At 39.6% G+C, this 23,142-nt stretch overlaps 1 protein-coding gene and 1 long non-coding RNA gene across 2 annotated transcripts in view; one reads left to right on the forward strand and one right to left on the reverse strand.

The window, feature by feature from the left end:
• The window catches only part of igf2bp1 (insulin-like growth factor 2 mRNA binding protein 1), an 83,506-nt gene that overhangs the window by 24,506 nt on the left and 35,858 nt on the right, over positions 1-23,142 (reverse strand). Inside the window, exon 3 of the mRNA XM_084743726.1 lies at positions 1,755-1,803. Coding sequence (XP_084599852.1) covers positions 1,755-1,803 — 49 coding nt within the window. The remainder of the gene's footprint in view (positions 1-1,754; positions 1,804-23,142) is intronic.
• On the forward strand, positions 15,993-19,267 carry LOC146310299 (uncharacterized). Its single transcript, XR_014772403.1, has 2 exons — positions 15,993-16,291; positions 18,657-19,267. It is a non-coding gene; the product is annotated as an uncharacterized LOC146310299 (long non-coding RNA).

Below are 23,142 nucleotides of genomic sequence, written 5' to 3' on the forward strand. Positions count from 1 at the left end.
AATTAAACTATTAAATTCTTTGGATAATCAATTCATGGTTAAAGTCCATGTAAACGAAAAGGAGAGTTTTTCTTCTAAACACATTATATATGGAACAGAGCTGCTGAAAACGTGAAGAGAACTAAGTTGTACTGAATTCTGAAGTTAGAACATTAAACTGTTGTTCATGAGTTCTGAAAAGTTTTTTTTCATGATGTTGAGACCTAATTTTTTATACCTGATGATTGATTTAATCATTCAAATTTGGCTGGGTGGTTAAGAACATGTTTTTTTGTGGTGTGACAAAGTCAGAACATACATTTATTGTTGCTTTACAAGATCTTTAAAGTAATTTTTCATGCAAAACAAGCATAAAATGCTGTTTACAGATATGGAGATTTTCTGCTTTTCTCAATGCATCATTCAACTGAATATCTTTGGGGTTTTGGACTGACAGAATAAGACATTTAAAGACATCAGCTTGGACTAGGATGGACATTTTTCCCTATTTTCTGACAATTTGTAGACATTACAACCCTAGATTAAACATGAAAATTAACTTTCGTCTTTGATGTTATTAGATAATAACACAGTTTGTACAGGGGTGAGTAAAGAGTGGCTTCAGGCTTCATTATAATCCCAAACAGACATACATGGACCACAGTTCTGTGTATACTACTTTTTGGAGTTTGCTTGGAGGAAGGGCTCCACACATGTGAAGTACATCGCCATCGCTGAGGGGAGGTGGTGTGAACCGTATCTGAGTTCATGGGGCTTATACAGTGCTGGGTGAGAGCTCTGGCATGTTTCAAGTCACCCCCAAAAATCCTGAACACAGAAATCATTACAAACAGGCTACTGGTCTCACTCTACAATTCAGTACTTCTCAGTGTGTTGACATGCTTTCAAGCAACTGTGTTCGAACTTGTATAATGTGTTTAAAAGAAAAACTCCATTTTTTCCTTTACACAGACTTAAATAATGTTTAAAAGTAGTTGTGTTTCTCCCTTCAACCAGTAATTTGGCCTTTTCTTTTGTGTAGCACCTCCACCCTACAAACTGTTGGTTTGTTTATTGCACAGAGGTGACTGTGAACAGGCAAGAGTGTGTTGAAACTATGTTAAAAGCCCTGACTGAGCCTCATATTCTACAATAATAATATAATAATGATCACAACATGCTTCAGAATAAGACCTACTTTGGAATATCTAACTGGAATCTGCTGTTTACATGACCTGTGTCAAATTTAGAATATTGTCATATTCTGAATAATAGTGGAATATTAGTGTGCATGTAAATGTAGCCATTATTTTGCTCTGATTTGAAGATTTTGAATAAGCAAGTGGTGCACTCAAGCTGTAATATACCAGATTTTTAAGTAATAAATTTGATAAAATGCAGAAAACACTCACAAAAACTGAAAGAAAAGCCTTCATCAAAAGCTACAACAATGGATGTCACTGACTCACTCATCATGTTTTTGACTAAAATGCCTGTCACTCATCTGTACGGCAGCCTGTGACTGGCTGGCTATAGACAGAGGAGAAGTAAAAACGTCCATTATTTAGCTTTACTGACTGTATTCACAGACGCTAACATGAGTTTTGTTGTGGTTTTCAGAGAATCTACATCCAAACAGTAAAAGCAACTCATTTCACAAGACGTTAGAAGGCAGTGTTGTGGGTGGAAGGAATGTGGTGTGGTTGCTGGCAGTGTGAAGTCACAGACTGTAAATGATCCCAGCAAGAAAAATAACAGAGGAAATCGGAACTAACCTCCCACTGCAGGTGAGGTGGAATGTTTCTGATCTGCAGTTTCCTGGTCCTGTGGAGAGAAGAAGGGGAAAAGGAGGAGAGGATATTAGCAAGTTAAAAACATCTGCAAACAGAAAGAAGTGCCTCACACTTTTGGGAGAGAAATACAACTCGTCATGTAAAGGATCAAGAAACAGCATATGAGTGAGGTACACATGAGGAATGCTGCGTGTGTGCTGAGAGTGGACAGTGCTGACACGCTCCTGTCTGTGTCAGGCTGCGGGTTCAGGGATGAAAGCCAGTGAAAGGAGGAAGAGGCCACTGAATGAAGCCAGGACGTGTCTTGAGAGACAAACAGGTGGAGATTGGAAGAGAGTCTGTTTGAAGTGACCCCCTTTGATACGAGCAGTAAAATCAGCTCCACCTCCACTCAGCTCCCACTGCTCTCACCTATACACAAACCTGCATGTGACACACGGCGCTAAACAACGAGTCCAACTATACGACCTGGACATCACCATCACATGTCAGCTGTAGCTCGACACATGTGTCTGTGTGAGGGTATCATTAACAAGAGTCACTGAAATGTTGCTTTGATTCATCTTCATCAATCACCTGATGAAAAGCTAAAAACTGGGACACTGGGACAGATCATGTCCTACCAAAATACATCAAAATAAAAACAATTATGAATATCAGCACTCTAATTCTATTTTATTCCCAATTTTTCTGAACATTTATTCTTTACAGATTTCTATATATAAAACATATATATATATAATCAAAAAGTTTACTATTTATAAAATGTTTTATAAATATTAATTTTATTAACACCCCTGTCCCAAGAAGACAAGAATTCATAACTTCAAACAATTTGGAAATGTATTAAAATCCTTCAAAATCTACAGCTAACAATACCTACTGATAACATGGGTATAAAAATGTACTAATATGATCATCTTTGTTTAAATATTGATTTTTTTTTTTTTTATGAAAATGTCCTGGTTTCAATCAAGGTGAGAATACTGCTTGTCAGTGGATGATGTGGTCCTGCACATGTGTGAGTGTGCTGCCATTATGGACAGCTCTCTACAATGATGACATGCCAGCAACCTTTAAAAAAACACTTGTTTGCAGTTAGTTGCAAAATCCGAGCACTTGTCAAAACTTGAAAGTATTTTAGTTTAAAAAAAATTAAAAACATTTAATTTTTGCGCTTATCAGTTTTTTTCTTTTGTCATGGTATCAAAAGAAGCACTGCATATTGTTTTTTAATGCAAGTTTTGTTCTGAAGTTTAAAATTCTGGTATGGCAACAACTCTAGCATCCTACCATGCTTCTTCGGGGGTTGATGCTGGTCAATACGTCAAGATCCCTTTTCACAGGTATCGATGCATGTCAACACTTGTATAATGCCTCTGGTGTGAGCTACAGGCGTCGGTAAACATTGCACTTTTTTTCTTTTTGTACTGAAATCAAACACTCCTTTCTGGTTCATCTGAACACAAAGAATCTGCAAATCTCATCCACAAAAAACACATTGGACCTAAAACATTCTTACACTGACATACACATCAAACCCACACTGGTGTGTATAACTGCACAGTTTAAATGAGTGCAACACTTATTTTTATTTAAATTCTAGCAAAAATGTCCTTCTCAGGCAGATCCATCTTGAATCAGCACAACACATTACCCATGAGCTCCTGATGCCCCTACACCATCTGTACCATCATCTCTGAACTCACATTAACTGCGAGAAACGTCCAGTTTTTGGCTGCCGGACAGATTCTGACATCCACCAAAATATCTCTGCAGGTAGGAGGCCCTTCGTCTCTACTTCACCAACACCCCTGATAAACGTCACCGTTATGGAGCTTGAGCTCCAGTTGTTGGAGAAAACCGTAGTGGGAAAAGTAGTGGGACGGCTTCGTGTTCAACCGCCCACGCTCACAGTGGGGGAAGGGTGGCCCGCTGAATACAAGGGGTGGCAGTCGAGCCTGTGCACAAGTGGATCTCAGTCCAGTATTTTTGCCAGTAACCACGTCCAGTCTTGGTTTGGTTATGCATGCTTGCTGTAATCAGCGTAACCATTTTTTTTGGCAGTGATGGCCCTCCTCTGTATTCTTGTGACCTCGTTCGATTTCTTGTAATCTGTTTATACTCTGGTATTTTTCAAGGTGATTTTAATCAGCTGTGGTTTTATCATTGGATTTGCTTTTCAGTCCAATTCTTTTTCATCATCTGTATCAGTGCCTGTTTGGTAAAACATTGCACAGTAAAAAAAAAGTGACAGTTTTTATAGCTTTTATTTAAACTGATAGATCTCCAGAATGCAAATTTAAGTTGTGAATATGTTTATATGCACTACTTTCAGTAAGACAATTTGAGTTTTATTTACGTTATGGGTCAAGTCTAAAGCCTAGGAAGGATCGTCTAGGTGCTTGGAGAGTTGCAGCTGAATGAGTCTCATGAATCAGACAATGTGTCCAGTCCTTGAACCCATCCCTCCACAGAACTATTTTTCCGTCTGTTGCATCAGTGCTGCACCTTTGACCCCCAGCCTTCTTACTGAAGCTGCTTGCATTGAAATGTAGAAATGTCCAACAGTGTAGCGTTCCGTCTTTACTACCCATTACCATCTTAACCGCTCCTTATCCAACCCCGCACCCCACCCAACTGAACATCAATGGCCCTAAACCCCAACAACAACCAACCCCCCATCTCCACCTCACATACTAAACCCCACCCAAAGCCCCAGGAGGCTCCAGCACAGATGAATAGTCTTTTGTGCATCCCGAATACCTGACATCCCCCCTCCAAAAAAAATGGAAGAGCCCTTTGATCCTCGATCAATACTCAGCTACAATCACTAACCCCACCACCAACCAACCGCACATAAAAACAGACCTGTTCTCCACCTGCACATGCAGAACTTCCACCACAGACATCAAAATCTTCATTACCTCCAACACACATACACACACACACACACAAAGTTCCACCTTATCAACACATCAACTCCCCATTATCCCCTCCAACGCCCCAGTCCACCCCCCACACACATACATCCCAACCCCCATCAAGCCACCAACAGTGAACTTGTTTGACCCCTACCGCCGCCGCCTGCCAACCCATGGCCTGCCCCATTGGCTGAAACCATGGCAACAGGTTAGGAATGGGCGGGCAAAGAAGATGGATGGGCGGGTGGACGGACAACAAAACAACATGCCTCACATTTGCTTACGCGCTCAGTCACTCATCTGTTATCTTTTTTCATTTAAACCATCTTTGCCTTTTACCCACATGGGGCTGACCTGTCTTGTCAGGGCTCCCACACTCAGTTAGCCTGGGAATTAACACTGCAAATTATAATATTACACTTATTTCCAAAGGCCCTGATGTGTCATTAAGCAATTAACTCAGTATCAGGTGTATTAGTAGCATAATACCTCAACAGTGACTCAATACGTTGAGTGAATTCCATGTTTTAATTGTATATACACCTGAAAATGACAATACAGATGAATAGAATTAGAAATGAATAACATAATGTCAAAATGCTTCATTTCAAACAAATTTGCACCACCCAAACAAGAAAGAAATCTGCTCCGAGAATCTCATCCTCAACTCTTTGTTGATATGCAAAGATGGAAACACATTGTCAATGAAGCTTGAAAATGTCTTAAGTCGAACGTAAAAACCGGAGCTGTTGAGGTTCCCTCAGCTGTGAAGGCATTAAATCCACGCTCAGCTCCAGCCTCCGGCCGAACAAAAGGGCCAGAGAGAAAGAAAAGAAGCCAAGAGAATGAAAAGAAGAGTGTGGTCCTCAAGGAGGAGGTGGAGGAGAGGAGAGAAAGGCTTCGCTTCTAGGAGGGGGTCAAAGGCCAAGGGTTGGAGCCCTTCAGACCAGACAGAGGGGCCCCTGGGACCACAGCGAGGTGTGTGAGGGCGTTGTCCTACACTTTGATAGCCAAGAAAACACAACAGAGAGGAGTGCAATATGTAAAGCCTATCAGTGCAAAATCATCATCCAGATAAGGGCTGCAACTATTATTTTCATAATCCATTAATGTGACGAATATTTTCTCAACTAATCGATTAGTTCTGTGGTCTATAAAATGTTAGACAGTGGTGAAAAGTGTCCATTAGTGTTTCCCAAACCCCTAAATGATGACCTAATATATCAACTGTTTAATCGCAACCCAAAGATATTCAATTTATTGTAATAGAGGACCAAAGACATCAGAAAATATTCATATTTAAGAAACTGAGAGCGTTTTTTTTTTGTTTTTTCTTAATAACTCAAATCGATTGATCAATTCTCAAAATAGTTGGCAAATAATTAGTAATAGATTAATAATCAGTTAATCGTTGCAGCCCTAATCAACATTACTTTCTTTTCATCTCTTTATACTTAAAAGGCAAACATTCCTCTGCTGCAACACTTACTCTAATGAGCAATTATTAATCAATTAGAAAATCTATTGCTAACTATTTTGAGTGTTTTTTTAAAAGAAAAAAAGACAAATTCCTCTGATTCCAGCTTCTTAAATGTGACCATTTTCTAGTTTCTTCACTTGTCTATAGCAGTAAACTAAATATTTTTGGATTGTGGACAAAACAAGACATTAGAGGACATCACCTTGAGTTTTGGGAAACACTGATCAGGATTTTTTTCTTCTACCATTTTCTGACATTTTATAGACCAGTATCGACTATAAAATAATGGTTAGTTGCAGCTCTACATTCTTCATGTGTCTTTTGACGTCCACACCTGACCCTAACTTCACTCATGTCCTGTTAGGTCTCATCAGCAGGTCCCAACTCCTTCAGCTAATGATCTGCTCAGTGATACACACTCAGTACTGCAGTGACATACAGATAGGAGCTATTTGCTGATTACAGCAGACTAAACTCCAGACTAGATGCTACTGTAAGACTAATTGCACCAGCAATTGTAACGACATGTGAGATTGTTTGTTGCACAGTGTCCCTTTCCTATTATTAACATCCTGACCTGTTTTGATTGGTCGAGAGCTGCTGTCAGGTTATAACAGGGCACTCATGCTGCAGGTGGACAAGCTGATGTGTCGTTCTTTACTAAGTTTACGTTCAGGGTGAACTGTTCAGCTCATTAAGTCTGAAGGCATCGCCGACACCACCAGGGTATGCTTCACCACAGTGGTTGGATCAAGCTCTCTTTGTCTGTATAAATACATAGAAAGAATTTTGGTTTAGGCCAGAGATATTCATGCTTTTAACTACATGTTTGCTCATCCATCCATACACATCGTGGCTGCTTCGCATGTCCTCCATCCATTTGGAGCGATGGTTGTGCATGTATGAACGCAATGTAACATTAAACAACTAGTTTATCTCCAGCTGTAGACATGACAACAAAATGTTAAACAACATAGTCCATTTGACACGGAAAATATATAAAATATGGTGAAATTGTTTAGCCTAATATAGTGTTTTTAGAGCTGCACGAGACGGACGTCCATGTGCTCCACATATATATCCATTTATCAGCTAACAAGATTGTGACAGGATTAATTAATTGATTTTAAGTCTTTCCTGGAATGATTTTCATTATCGACCGATCGTCAACAGTTTTCTTGATTAATGAATTAGTTGATGATCCAGAAGATGGTGAAAAATGTCAATCAGTGTTTCCCAGAGTCCAAGATGACGTCCTCAAATGTCTTGTTTTGTCCTCAACTCAAAGATATTCAGTTTACTGTCAGAGAGGAGTAAAGAAACCAGAAAATATTCACAGTTAAGAAGCTGAAATCAGAGAATTTGGACTTATTTTTTTTTCTAAAAAAATTTACTCAAACTGATTAATTGATTATCAAACTAGTTGGCAGCTTCAATTAATAACTGACTGATGGTTGCAGCTCTGTTCAGATCTCTCGCTGTCACCACTAATGACAATGAAAAGTGGAGTATTTGTGTTCGCTCAGCCCTGCAGGCCATGAATGGACCTCTGGTGACTTATTGATCACATCGCCCACTATGAATCCACAGTGAGGCACCGGAATCTGCTCGCTGTGGTTTACTGGATCTCCCATAAACATCTGCATCCATCCACTCAGTGTTGTGTAGCTTAATGGGTACAACACTAACACAAAACTTTCTGGGAAACCGAGTGTGTGTATGTGTGTGTTACAGCATGGTTAGCTGCTGGTTTTAAGCTGATTAAATCTGAGAGTCAGACAGAGACAGATTACGAGCTGAAAAGTCAATGAAAACTGTTCCCAGCAGTCTAGTGGGGCAATACACACAGACACACACTCATGTAATAACACACACAGTGACGAGGGCGTGATGCCATTTGTAGCAGCATGGTCTAATGTTGTCCAAAGTCTTACATCAAATCAGACTATGAAATTGAGGGATAATGCGTGTGTGCTGGCAGTAGTTTAACACTCCCAGCGGAGATGTTTAATGCCAGAAAAAGGCGTGTTTGATGGGTTTGACTGACACCTTTTCCAGCAGAGCGTGTGCAGCCCAGATGGCAGCTGTTGACTTCTACAGTACATCCATGTGCTAAATCAGGTAAATATGCATCCATACTGACGAGACATGTACAAGGAAAAGAGCAAGTGCAGATTTTACAATGTATCTTTTTTTTTTTTTTTTTTTTATTCGCTTCACTTTTAAAGGGACAGTTCATCCAAAAATCAAAAATACATGTTGTTCCCCTGGCCTGTTGTGCTGATTATCCATCTAGATTTTTGCCTGCCTTCTCCCCAATATAATGGAACTAGATTGCACAAAGTACTTATGCAGAATGTCCCATTTCAGATGTGTATATTATGATATTGGATTATAATTGTTAATGCATTAATGTGTACATCAATTTAATATGGTAGATGGTAAAAGGGGAGCTCATTTTGATTACTTAATATACACCACTATCTGATGTTATCTTTATCTATAATAATACATCACATTTTACTTGTTGATTATATTTGAATCTGAATCTGCAAAGTAATTAAATTTCAAATAAATGTAGTGGAATAAAAAGTACAATATTTGAATAGTTATGTAAAGCAGAAGTAAAGTAGCATCAAATGGAAATACTCAAGTATAAAGTAAATACTGCAGTCAAGTACAGATGTACTTTCCATCACTGCAAAAACATTTGTATTTTTTTTTTTGTTTAGCTCCAGCTGCAGTTTCTCTACAAATAATCAAACATGAGCAATAAAAGGGACAGTTCACCACATATTCAAAAATACACAGATGTCTGCGTGCTCTCCAATATAATCAGACTAGATTGCACTTGGATTGTGGTGCTCAAAGCGCCAAAAAATACATTTGGAAACCACAAATCCAGTGACTCTTTCCAAAAATCATGACCTGCTTACTCAAGCTCTTCCACAGACCTTGTTGTGAGCAGTTTCATGTAGGAAATACTTTCTTTCTAGTGGAAATAAAATCGTATGAAAGTAGTTACAGTCTACTGTAGAAAGAAAGTAGTTCCTGCATGAAACTGCTCACAACAAGGTCTGTGGATTCTCTGGAGTAATCGGGTCATGATAGAGACACTGGTTTTGAATTTTTCAAATGTTTTTATGGCACTTTGAGCACCACAAGCTGAGTGCCTCTTATTTCCATTATATTGGCAGACATCTCTATGGCTGATATCTCCAAAACTCTGCAACTCACACCAAAACTACCAACATGGATAAACAGCACCACAGACCAGGGGACAAACATGCATTTTTGATTTTGGGGTGCACTGTCCCTTTAAGAATTGTTGTATTCATCCATAATTGTAAGAATCTGCTGTGTCAAATCAAACGCGTAGAATGAGGGAAACAGGAACTCACACTGTGTTCCCGCCAAGTGTCCAGATAACAGGCCTCGTCAGGACGCTGCAGCTGGACTGACTGACTGACTGACTGACTGACTGACTGACTGACTGACACAAACACTCCCAGTGAAGGAAAACAAAGTGCACACAAACTGGTCCAGCTGACTGCCACACAAGTGCTCATCGATACATTGCAAAGCTTTTTATCCACAGTTTCACTGTGCTGAGCATTAGCCACCGTCTGCGAGGGTCTCAAGGTCGGTCCACGCTGAACAAATCAGCATAACAGACTCAATAAACAAAGTGAAAAAATGCTGCGTGGTTTAACGCGTCTCTGCACATTTTAAAGGCAACACAACACTTTCCCTGTCAGTCGCAGTTTAAAGTTGTATGTCTCTTGTCCAGCTGTGACATAATCAGTAAGTCTGGATCAATAGATTTATATCTGATCACACAGGACACGTTAAGAGGTGGTCAATGATGCAAATGACCACTTCAGATATGGAATGCACCCCTGACCAGACTAGGGTGACCAGATGAGAATGGGTGAAATTCAAGATGGGAATAATTTAAAAATTAAAAGATAAAACAAGACATTTGAGGACGTCATCTTGGACTTTGGGAAACACTTCTACTTCAGAAACAAAACAGTTCCTACATGAAACTGCTCACAACAAGGTCTGTGGATTAGTTTGAGCAACTTGGTCATGATTTCTGGGAGGACAGACTGGTTTTGAATTTTATTTAAGTGTTTTTTGGGCACTTTGAGGACTAATGCCACCTAGTTCTGTTACATTGGAGAGAAGGCATCTTTATCTCTAATACTCTGCAACTCACACCAAAAAAGCATAACAAGCCAGAGGAAAAATATGTACTGTTCCTTTAGTAAAATTCAATGAAAAAATATTTGAACTGAAAGGAACAAAATGATTTGAATCAGCAAAATGATTCAGAACTTCCACCTCAAACAAAACACTACATACAAGAAGTTCAGAAAATAAAGTTATATGACTTATATGATTTTCATTCCCGCTCTCATGTGTAACCACTGTTGGTGTGTTTCATGTGTGTGTACACTGAGGTGTCCAGTGCAGCCATTACCTGCTGCCATTACAACCCCCCACTATGCTCTCAAATGTCCCCTAGTACGAAGCAAATGCTGGCTGCAGGCTGGAGGAGCGCAGAAGTGCAGGGGGTTAATATTTTATAAGAGCTATCTAGCCAGCATAAAATCACAGATGAATTTTTCATTGCTAATGGTGAGGGACGAGTGGGTCGAGGCAACCAAACAAAAATCCTCCAGCGTGTGCACTAACCTCGTTACCAGACAAATTCCTACGATCCGATCCCACCTACCCGTCTTCCCATCAGCTAAACACACCTTGATGGCTCCACCCACTGACCCTTTGAACCATCCCAACCACCGTCACTGTGGTGGGGTGTGCTCTGCAGAGCTGCTGCATGAGCGAACACTGGAGCAGAGAAGAGAGAAAAGCCTCTGTTTGACTCTACCACAGGTGATACAAGTGCAATCAAATCGATCAAAAGATCACGCTGATCATTAAGTCTCTTTTCATTCACATGTTTAGAGGAAAACCTGGATGCAAGAACCTCTGCAGCAGCAATGACACACCACAACACGAGGCAGCACCAGGAGGCACACTGGGGCTGAGGGTGGAGGCTGCACCACAGAACACAGGACACAGAACAGGAGGACGTTTCTACTTGTGGCCATCAAACTGTAGAACTCCTCCCACTTCTGCAGGAAGGACAACTGCAGTAGAACAATAATACAAAGTATTACTTTTCAATATCATGTACAGTGTTACTTTTCTATTACACTTAGTATTGTGTTTTATTATCATGGGCAATATTATTTTTCTGTTACATTTAATATATAAGGGATAACCTGCATCAACCAGTCCCAATTTATTTAACAATAACGACCTGCTCACTGTACATTATCCTGGTTATTACATGGTTACTTACCAAAGAATATTAAGCAAACATTTATGAGACAAAATATTAATTTCAAAATGGTTTTATGGCTTTATTTTGCAATAGTGGTCCGCTAACTGAACATTAATCTGCTTGTTACATGGGCAAAAATTTGACACAAAATATTAACTTTAAAATGATTTTAGAGATTTTATAATTAGTTTTGAGTTTCTCCAGGTTCTATGATCAGAACTGTGCCTATAGTAATGTCTGTTATGCAGAAATAACAGACCTTAGAATGTTTTAATTCACCAGTCAGACTGACTATTTTACAAAACCATGTAATAATATGTTTTAATGTGATGGGCAATATGTTCATTATCATGTGCAATATTACTTTTCACTTTAATCTGTAATATTACTTTTCATTATTATCATGTAAATAACTTTCTATTATCTCTCAACATCACTGCCAATATTACTTTTCAGTTTAATTACCATTCTACTTGTTCTATTTTAGTTTACTTTTGTACTTCGCTTACCTTAATTGTTATTTTATCAGGCACTGTTTCTTTGCATTTATTCCTTATACACTTTATATTTTATATATTTATGGCACTTGATACTTGTCATCATTGTGTAATTTTTGGAGCAAGCTGGCACTAGAATTTCCTTCAGGATTGATAAAGTTAGATCTTATCTTATCTTTACTCTCTTATTATTAGCTGATCTTATTGCGCCCCCTCCTGAATACTCAGAGTACTTAGAGGAATCTTTCTCTGGAAAACATGATGTCAAAGTGTCCATCAGAATCACAGCTGCTCAAGCTACAGTTACAACTATTTCAATTTGATATTCCTGCCCTACTAAGAGTCTTGGTTCCCTTGTGTCCAAGCTGAAAACTGTGTCCATGTGTGTCTTCTCTCTCCCATCTCTCCTCTGCTCTCTGTCTTCCCAACTCTTTCTGCATTTGTCCATTTTCCTTTCTTCCCCTCCTGTCCCTCTCCTGGAGTTTTCCCCTCTAAGCCTCCCCCCACTGCTGAGGGCTGGAGGGAAAATTCCAGTGGATGTAACACTGTATAAGAGCTTTAAATAGACAGTACGGGCAGGAGGAGGCAGGAGGGAGGGGAGGGGAGAAGAAGGAGGAAAACTAGTGAGAGGAGGCGTTGGGAGCCGGGGGTGAGAGGGAGAGGAGAGGAAGAGGAGGAAGTGCAAAGGAGGAGGAGGTACTGATGCTGGGGGACAGATTCCACGCTGGCTAACCTGTGCGGGGCGCGTCACTCGGTGAAGGAGAGTGTGTACCAGGCTGTCAATATGTGTAAGTGCACGAGTGTGAAAATGACTGGGAGTGTGTGTTTTTTTCTTTTTTTAAAGGGCAAATCCGCACCGAATCACACGGTATGGAGAGCATCTTCACTGCTCTCTATGGGTTACTGATGTCTGACAGCTTGATGTCACAGCCAGTAGATGTCAAGAGCAGAAAGCAGTCACGACATCCCAGATGGCAGAGCAGGCTGGTTGGCGAGTGTCTTTAATGGTGAAAAAAGTGAGAAGGGGGCGCTCGTTTCACACCTCTAGGTAACAATTATGAGCGGTAACAATTCTGACTTTTTTTTTCTTTTTTGAACTTCAATTTCTTATGTGACTATAAGAGAAATGTGGCATACCTGGGTGCTTCCCTGTATGTCCACTCTCAGCCAATCACAGCGCAGTGCACATATCCTGCACATTACATGACCACAGCGAGTATTTAACTCCTGTGAGAAATCTTATTATTATTCTGCAAAAGTATGAAATAGATGAGAGAGTCAGAGGGAGAGATGCCCAATCACAGCGGTCATCACTCACTGATTGGCCCAGATTTATAGGGGAAAGGTCATCTCCCTCATTTTCTGCGATCTAATTGGTCAACTGAACCCCACTTAATGGTGAATCTTGCCTAATCAAAATTTAATAATGATGCCACCATGAGCATTGTGGAGTGGGCTGACAACTCCAAAGGCACTCAAGTATACAATATTTGTGTGTATGGTGAATATCTTTTCATTATGTTTTCTGCACTAACTTATTATTACTGCATCATATTCCCTGTATGATTTTTGATTTATTCTGGAGAAGAAAAATATAAAAGAAAAAAGCTGCAAACTGTTCACTTTGGCCTAAATAGTTCCTAAAAAGCTACACAAAATAAGTTTTATTTGTCTAATTATTTTTTTTATTGCTAATTTAATAATACTATAATCCCTATTAATCCTTGTTATTATTATTATCATTATCATTATAATTATGATTATTATTAGATGATTAGTACATGTTCCTGCCACAGTCACATCAGAATATATATACTGTGTCTAAGTATTAATGTTTCTATGGATGAATACTGCATGTGTGTGTGCAGACTCACACGCCGTCATACGTATGCGTAGCTGAATAGAATGCGCACGCATGTAGACTCTCGATTTGTCTCTCTCCTCATGCGACTTTATTAGAGAAAATACGTTTAAACCCTCCTGCTGTACAAAAGAAAAGGCGATATAGGAGAACTTTAACATGGGGCGGGCGACGTGTTTGAGAGGGAGGCCTCAGTTCTGGAATTCATTTAGGGTAAAAAGAGAGGAGGGGGTTGCAACAGTGTAGGTCAAAGTTCAGGCTCTGTTCTCCACTCTGACCCCGCCTGCAGCTCGGGCCGTGCGGCGGGCCTCCATTTTGGAGAGGCGAGGATCTCCATTTTGAGAAGGTGGAAGGGAATCAGCCTCGTGCGCTCTCTTGTCACTCCGACTTTTTTTCCTTTTTAAAAAATATAAAATACACACGGCGTACACTTCATGGTTAATTCTGGGATACTGGTATTAAAAGAAAAGAGACGGGCTTTTTATTAATTATTAGACCTCATCTATCCACTCCACCGCACCTGAGCCGCTTCTATGCTGATATCGAACCCTCGCTTAGTAAGTTTACTATATTACACTTGTAAAAACGGTGTTATTACAGGATACATTTCCTCTCAACTTAATTGAAGCCTATTAACTGAGAAGAGCTGCTGGTGAGGTGCTCAACACCTTCACCAGCTCTTCTCTCAGCTGTGTTGAGCGCGCGCCCCCTCCCCTCCCTCTCTACTCGCCATTTTGTGAAGCCTATAGCCATTTCATGTTACGGCAGGGCGGGGGAACAGCAGGCCCACACGAAGACAGTGCCATGACTCTACATGGTTGCCATTTATGAACGAAACTTGCGGTCAAGTCTGTGAAATATGGCCTCGCGACTCACAGGCTTAGTGCTGCTGACTTTTTTAAACTAGTTGTCCTCTACAGCCAACATTAAATAAAGGTTTAGGCTAAGTTATGGTGGCACTGTGTTTTGTCATAACATGAGCCTTAATTTTCTAAGATGGTTACAGTTGCTAAGATTTGATTTCAAGGCGCAGACAAAGCGTAGAGAGGAAATGTGGCTGAGCGTAATGCCAAGAGAGAATCAAGGAGCCTCTCGCGACAACAATTAAAGGCATGCAAGTGATGAAACGAGGGTGAATGACGAGTGTTGGTACAGGCCACTGACTGAGGCCGTTAATTACTTTACACGGCATTTTAGTCTAAAATGGGCTGCCCGTCGCCCTCATTCATATTTTCCTTAAAAGTGACTGAAACAAACTGCCCGCTACTGATAAAACTCTACCCGAGAGCCAGAGGAAGAGAGACCGCTTCAATAATAGGTTTTCCGACGGTTTGAGGATTGTTGACTGCTTATCCGCCGTTTGTGCCACATGTATGCAGACTGTTACCCGCATATGCCACAATGTGGCAAAGCAGTAAAACGCCATCTCTGTTTCTCCCCCCCTGCCTCACTCACTCACACACACACACACACACACACACACACACACATACATGTGAGCGTAAGTAGGCGGCCATCTTGACCAACGCCCATTTACTACAATGAGTGTGCAGTCACATGACAGCGGAGAATTCACCAGAACAGAGCACATACAGAGCACATAGGAGGAGGAGGGCGAGCACACCACATGCGCCATTATAGGAACATGGGAGCATGCAGGCGGTGTGTTGGTCTGTGGGTCGTCTCAGTCACTGCAACAGCACAATAATGCTGATGCACAATAAAGCCCAGCCATCTGTTTCATCTCACCGCTGCCCGCCATAACTGTTTGGCAGCGGGGCACAGGGATAGATGGATAAATGTATAGATAGTTATGCATAATTGTAGTTACAGGCTGCACAATAGCTGATATAATATGAAAGTCGCAGCTGTAGACTACTGTGCTCACCACGCAGGGACACACCCCCCTCCGTGCCCGCGCGCACAGACACACGCTCCGTTTTCAATCGCAAAGCCCAGAAACATTTCAAATATGATCCTTGTAACACCCTTATATCATCACTTTATTAATTATCTTTAATTATCAGCTCCCGTACATTCCTTCCCTTTCTCCTCTTCTCTCCGCGCGCTGCGTGTGTAGGAGCACGAGCGCGTCCCTCCATTCACAAAGTGCGTTCAAACTACTACAGCGGCGCGAGGGGTGGGCGGGGCCGGCGGCACAGCCCTCTGCGAGGGAGAGGGGAAGAGAAAAAAGGAGGAGGGGGTTATACTATAGAATGTGTGCCATGAATGCTTACGCCTGAAATACAGCATGGGGGTTTCTGTGTGTTGTAGTATGGCAGCGAGGAGGGAGAGAAAAAAGGTTTCTTTTCCTGGTTTGAGAGGAAAGTGTCCGGCTGTCCTCGCGCTTTTAGCAACTGGAGCAGCGCTTCCTCCTCGCGGCGCTCTCAGAAGCAGACAGGTAAAGGTTGAGGAATAAATGAGGAAAAACCGACTTCTATATGACAGCTCGGTTTTAACATTGAAATCAACGAACTGTTGAATTGAAGCCGAAGCTGCTTGAGGAGGCTACATTTGTTTCCAATTTGTTTCCAGGCTCAACCGACTGAGCTGGCAGAAAACTGAAACGGCTGTCGGTTAAAAAGAGATTAAAACAACGCAGAGCCACGTTTTCAAGTCAAAATTGAAGGTTAATTATCTGTATTTGCATCGAAGAAATGTTTCCAAAGACCTTTCTTAACCTTCTGAGCTGTGATACAGACGATATAAACCCAAACCAACTAAGAGCAGAAAATGACTGCAGCATGGCGGCTGTAGTAAAACTGCTTTAACTGGCTAATTAGACAGAGCCGTGCAGATTAGGCTACATTTTAATAACTTAATAACAGTGGCAGAGTGTAGCTTATCATTTAGTGTGCTTAAAAAAAGAGAGAACGTTTAGGAATAAATTACTTGAAGATGAGTAAGGGGTGATGCTGGAAATTTAAAAGCGTTTGTCCTTGAAATAAATCCAAACTACTTGATTAATGAAAATAATGAGGTGAAAACTATCTGGCCTTAAGGTCAAACAGTCCTTCGGACAGACCAAACCCTGCTGCAAGAATAGAAACCATCTAAAATCAGTAAGATTGTTTCTTAAAACATATTCTGACACTGTGATGGACACAATTTAGTAAAAGAAAATAGCTTAGTTTCTTGAATAATATTACAGTCCTGAGAGCAGAAAGTTTGACACCCATCAATATTTGGCAAATAACATCCTATTATTATTATTATTATTATTTACATTTGGCCTTTTCTCTTTAATATTGAGAAGAGATTTTTTCTTTCCCTGTCTTACATTGGAAACTTTAAACAAAGTGAAGACATTTTTTCTGGAACTGTATCACGACAATTAAAATACTAACACTATATATATATGTCTCACAGTTAAGGTTTAAAACATAGATAAATATTAAGTATAACTTGAAATATAATTTAAACAGTCCAGTGAATCTTTGTGCAGCTTTAAGAGAATTACACTGTCATTACAAGACATTTTAAGCCCCCTCACAGTTAGGAACAAATTATTTAAAATCCACTTAAAACAATTTTTTACAATAAATTAGTAAGTGTGGTGTGGTGAGTGATTTCCTTACTGTCATAAAACAGTAATAAGACACCCTGAGCCAATCAGTGAAGGCAGAAAAGTCCACAAATGCTGCCATGTTTAGAAGACTTCAGGGAAGTGTGAGAACAATTTTCTATTCATTTTTTTCAGCTACTATTACTTTAACTGACCTGTTCAAATGTGAATGATAAGTTTGTTGTAATTGATCAATTTGCTTTAGTTAACAAATATGTAACACCATCATAATTTTAGAGCATTTATTAACAGCATGTAAAGGTGAAAATGATTCTTCAATATTCATTAATTTCATTTAAAATCTTTTGACACAGACAAATTTGTAGGAAAAGCCTAACAAAAAAACAAAAAACAAAAACAAAACAGTACTCTAAGACCTTCAAAGAGAGAAGCAGAAACTTAGAAACAATTTAATTGTACACATTTTTGATGTATTAATTTTAATTGATATATTTTTTCCTAAATGAGTATTTTAATTTTTACAGCATAATGTATCTGTTAAATTAGTTTAAAAGCTAGAGAGAGTCTCAGAAACTCATTCATCTTTTTGATGTTTAAGATGCTGCAGGAAAGTAAGAGAAAAGGTAAAAACAATTTATTTTTAACATATCAGCTGACTTTACCCCCTGTGAAGAGAGCAGAGCTGGAATAGTCAGGCAACAAATCAAGGAGGTTTGTACTCTGATTTCTGCAGGTGTGCAGAAAGTAATATTTTTGCACTTTGTAATGAGAAATTTGGTGATGTGTTAGATTTAATTAAACATCCTGTATTTTCAGCCTCTGCATGTAGAGGTGAGCAACTGGCCTACGGACTGCTTTTCTGCAGTATGAAGCCCATATCTTAGTGAAACTGTTTGATGATGATGTTTATGTGACTGTCAGAGAAGAACTTTACTTATCCTCCTCATTTTATAGGCAGATTCACCACAGTGCAAACTGTATAAATATTGACAAATAAATGATCTCTATTTAACTGATTAATTTGCAATCATAAGATATACCCACAGTCTAATTCACTTATATTAAATTCTTTCCTGTTGGTTGAAGATTGTTAATTAGCTCTAAAATGTTATTATCTTAATTGATCTTTCAGATTATTCACTCCTTAATAACACCACAGTCAATGTCATTCCTTCATAGACAAGATAATCTGCTTGTGTCTAAACAATAAATTGCATGTTTTTTTCATTCTGGTTTTCAGAGGGTGTAGTTCCTGGACTGACTGAATGGAAAGCGGACAGGGGCCCGGCCTCCGTGCGCCCCTCTTAAAAAACAAAATGGGGGAGAAGGAGGAAGACGAGAGGGAAGGAGGGAGTTCCTGCTTTGTCTAAATGAGAGCCTGTGTGTGTGTGTGTGTGTGACGTCAGCCTGGACTTTGTTTTGAATCGGCAAGGAACAGGGCGGGACCAGCAGCAGCCAATAGGAAAGCAGCAAGGAAAGGGGCCCGTCTCCACTACACACCGCATACACACTAATACCCACACACACACACACACACACACACACACACACACACACACACACACGCACTAACCCAGCCTCCTTGGATTTCATTCCCTGGTTTGCTGCTTTGAACAGCAGAGGGCCGACTGAGTCACTGTGCTCCTCTCTGCTCTGCTGCTGTGACTTCAGAAAACCTACTCACTGCAGTCTGACTGAACAAACACTCAGTCTGGGGGAAATTAATAATGAAATCAAAGTTTTACATTCTGAGGAAAGCAGGGATGATAACAATCATCATTCAGAATCTGATTGATCAAGTAAAATGTAATCAACTTACTGTCAAATAAAGATCTGAAATATAGCAAATTATTTTTATGAGTGAGCTCTGTCATGTTTAATATCTGTACATCTTTATATGTTTCGTATGCTGTAATGCTGTCAGAGAATGTGCAACATGTTTCTGTGGAGATAAAGCTTTGATTGAAGGTGAAAAAAAACACATTTGGTATTCTTTGGTGTAAGCAAAATTTTTGTTTGTTTTTGAATAATTAGCTGACTGAATGTACAAACAATTAAGGCTTACAATTTGCAACCCAGAGGAAAGTTCTGGTCTGTTCATGTACCTGAGCAGGCCAGTGAACAAAGACTATTCATCTAAATACTACAACTACTGCTACCACTGCTGCTGTTAGCACAGTGTAGGGTCCTCAGAAATATTGATACTGTTTAGATTTCACATGTCGAAAACAATACATTATCAGTTAATTATAGTGCTGAAAGTAAGGAAGCTATTAAAAATGATCCAAGTGCTCATTCAGTACATCATTTAAGTTGAGAGCTGCATTGATTATGAATCAATTATTAAATTAATCACTAACTATTTTGACAATGAATCAGTTTAAGTAATTTTTCAAGAAAAAGTTTTTAAAAAGTAAAAGAAAAAAAGCAACAATTAAAATAATCTTAAATTGTAACTCTGCTGCAATTTAGTGGCAAAAAAATCCAGTCAATCCAGTGTTCAATGACTTTTTCTGTATCACTAAAAAGAAAACAACTTTTATGAGCCCAGGACTTTTTCTACTTTTAGCATGGTTAAGACATATCAAGATTCTTTTTTTTTTTTAAATTCAAGTATTGTGTCAGAGTTTAACATTCTAGTTTTTCTTTTAGTGAAGAACTCAGTGCATGGGTGAAACAGTCTCAGTACAATAAATAAATAAATACATAAAATAAAAGGTGCAAGTCTCCTTCAAAAACACTCCACGGCACACTGTAAGGTTTGTACAAAATTAAAATGCCCTTATTTTACATGGCAAAAAGAGTTAAAGATGACCAGTGCATATCGACCAATGCAGGTCTTCATCAGGGTCAGTCAGGAGGACTGTGTTACACTAATGAGCTGGACTGGAGGGTTGTTCCCTGACAAGGTGCAAGTCTATTGGTCAAACACCAAGGAAGTGATGCGTCATTAAAAGTAAAGGAGAAAAAAGAAAAATAAAACAAGAAAAAAATAAAAGTGCAAAAAGTAAAAAGCAAAGAAGAAAATAACAATAATACTAATGTGAGCAACAGAAAGACACAGCAGTGTTTCCATTCTATTGTCTTAAAAATAGAAATAACAGTTGAGTAGAAAAAAAAAATGCCTGTCTTTACATCTACACATTGCTGAAGTCGTACCATAGAGGACTGTTCCAAACCTTTTTGGGGCCCTCAGCAGATTTTGAGGGGCCACCTCCCCAGTGTCACTGTGCACAGCCACACAACAGTCTCGTGCCTGACAACAATCTTAACTCAAGGCCTGCTTACTTACTGTTTTTTTTTTTTTTTTCCAGAGCTTTTAACCCGTTTTCCTCAGTGGACAGAGTTTTTTATTATTATTATTATTTTTTTTTTTTTAAGAAAATCTCAGCTGATCTTTTTTTGTAGTTTTGTTTCACACTGCAGTTACAGTAGGACTTGTTTACCTCCTGTAAACTCCTTTTAGATCAGATTCATGGCTTCATTTTTCTGTTAGAATAAACTTATAATAAAATAGAATAAGCTTATTTTTTCTGCTTGGTGCACAGGTGCCTGCAAAGATCGCAGTTTGCTTTTTTGTTTTTTGGGCCATTTTTTCCTATGTTATGTTGCTACTTTGTGTAAAATAAAAGATCTATTCCTACATATCTGAAGACACATAAAAATACATTTGTGTCTGACGTGTTTTTTTCCCCCCCACAACAAGGTTCTCAGTCTTAAACAAATTCCTTAACTTAGATCTACTTCTAAATCCACTCTCAAAGAATATGCACTTTTTTTTTTTTTTCTTTTTCTGAGTGTATGTGCACTAGACATTCCCACATATATGTGAGAGGGAAACTGGGCTGTGATTGGCTCCTGAACTAGGAAACTAAATCCTGCTCATTTGTGAACATGAAGGGAACACAGAGATACCTTCACCTCTGCACTACACTATTTTTGATGGTGGATGACAGGGCTGCAACTAACCATTATTTTCATTGCCAACTGATTTGTCAACCATTTTCTCTATTGATCAATTAGTTGTTTGGTCCAGAAAATTGTGAAAAATGTTGTTCATCATTTCCAAAAGCCTAAGATGACGTCCTCAAATGTCTTGTTTTGTCTCCAACTCAAAAACATTTCGTTTTTTGTCAGAGAGGAGTAAAGAAACCAGAAAATATTAACATTTAGAAAGCTCAAATATGGACATTTTCTCTTAAAAAATGATTTAAAAGGTTCCTATTATCAATTATCAAAATACATGTTAACTTTAAAGTTTATTGAATTTAAAATACTTGTCTTTCTGTCACATTTCATGCAAAAACATACTTTGTGCAGCAATTATCTAACAACTGAATGCAGACTGAAATGTGTATGGAACAAGTTTGGTTTTTTTGTTATTAATCATGTAAAAACTTAACCATTGACACAGTATCTGTAAGGCTGAATACTCTGACATTGTGAGACAAACAATTGCGACATTACAAGTGTGGTGTACTAAAAAAGTAACAAAACTAAAAAGTTGTTCAAAAATCCCAATTCTGAACTCAACTTTGAAAAAACAATTACAATTAAGTTTAATAAGTAAAAGAAAATGAATTTACATTGAGCCTCTCTTCATTAACAAATACATTGACAGAAATGAGAACTTCACATTAAGAATGTGTTTGTTCTGGGGCCCCTCTGTGGTCGCGTGGCCCTGAGCAGCTGTTGTAAAACATTTCAAGGTGACAAAAATCTCTGATCTTTCCATTCAAACAAGAGCAAAGACTAAAAAAAAGTCAAGAAAACAATTGCACACGAGTGAATTTTTCATCATCAATGACATTTAAAACCTGAGACAGGAAATGCTATTTTGAGCAGCGAGTGGCTTGGAGACGATGAGAGGAGGAGCGGAGGCGGCAGCATCTAAACTGAGGGCGGCTTTCACCTTTCTTCTACAAAATTGGGCCATTATATCGACTGGTGCTGCGCTCGCTTTCAGACTCTGCCAGCTCAGTACCAACACTCACAAGATCACATACACTGGGAAATCTGTTGGCTCAAATCTCAGCTTGTCTGAACGCATCGGGCTGAAAGTCAGTTTTTAAGCTTTAATATTCAATCCTGCTAAAATACAGAGGGTTCAGTCAGTGAACGTGCTGTCGTCGTCTCAGTCAGAGCTGAAAAATACATCAGTCATCTTCTCAGAGGAGGTGGTGTTTGTTTCTTCCCCTCCCAGAAGAATGAATCCTGCTGTTAGAGCTGCTCCTTTCATTTTCATCTAAGTGAGCCCATCAAACTGTCACACACACACACACACACACACACACACACAGTATTTTCTCGAAGGCTCCCACCCAACATCACAATGTACAACTACTGCGACACCTCCCTCCACACACACACGCATACCTCAAGACCACGTGAGCCAGTGCAGTGGATGTGATATGGCACACCCCCGGCTTGCACACACCCACTTTGGCGAGGGGGGAGGGGAGGACAGAGAGAGGAGGGGGAGGGAGGGAAGGAGTGTGTGTGTGTGTGTGGGAGGGAGGCTGGAGGCTGGGGGAGGGGACTCCTCCATCTCTCTCTCTCCCTCTCGGCTTCCTCCTCCCGCCGCAGCTCATATATGTCTGCATGTGTGCGCCGTGTGTGTGTGTGTGTGTGTATGTGTGTGTGTGTGTGTGTGTGTGTGTATATGCGCAGCCGTAGCACATGCCTGTGTGTCATGTGACATGTGACCAGCAGCCATAGCCTCCATT

The sequence above is a fragment of the Lutjanus erythropterus genome, chromosome 19 (assembly GCF_056507025.1).
Source record: "Lutjanus erythropterus isolate fLutEry1 chromosome 19, fLutEry1.hap2, whole genome shotgun sequence".
NCBI classification, from domain to species: Eukaryota; Metazoa; Chordata; class Actinopteri; order Lutjaniformes; family Lutjanidae; genus Lutjanus; species Lutjanus erythropterus.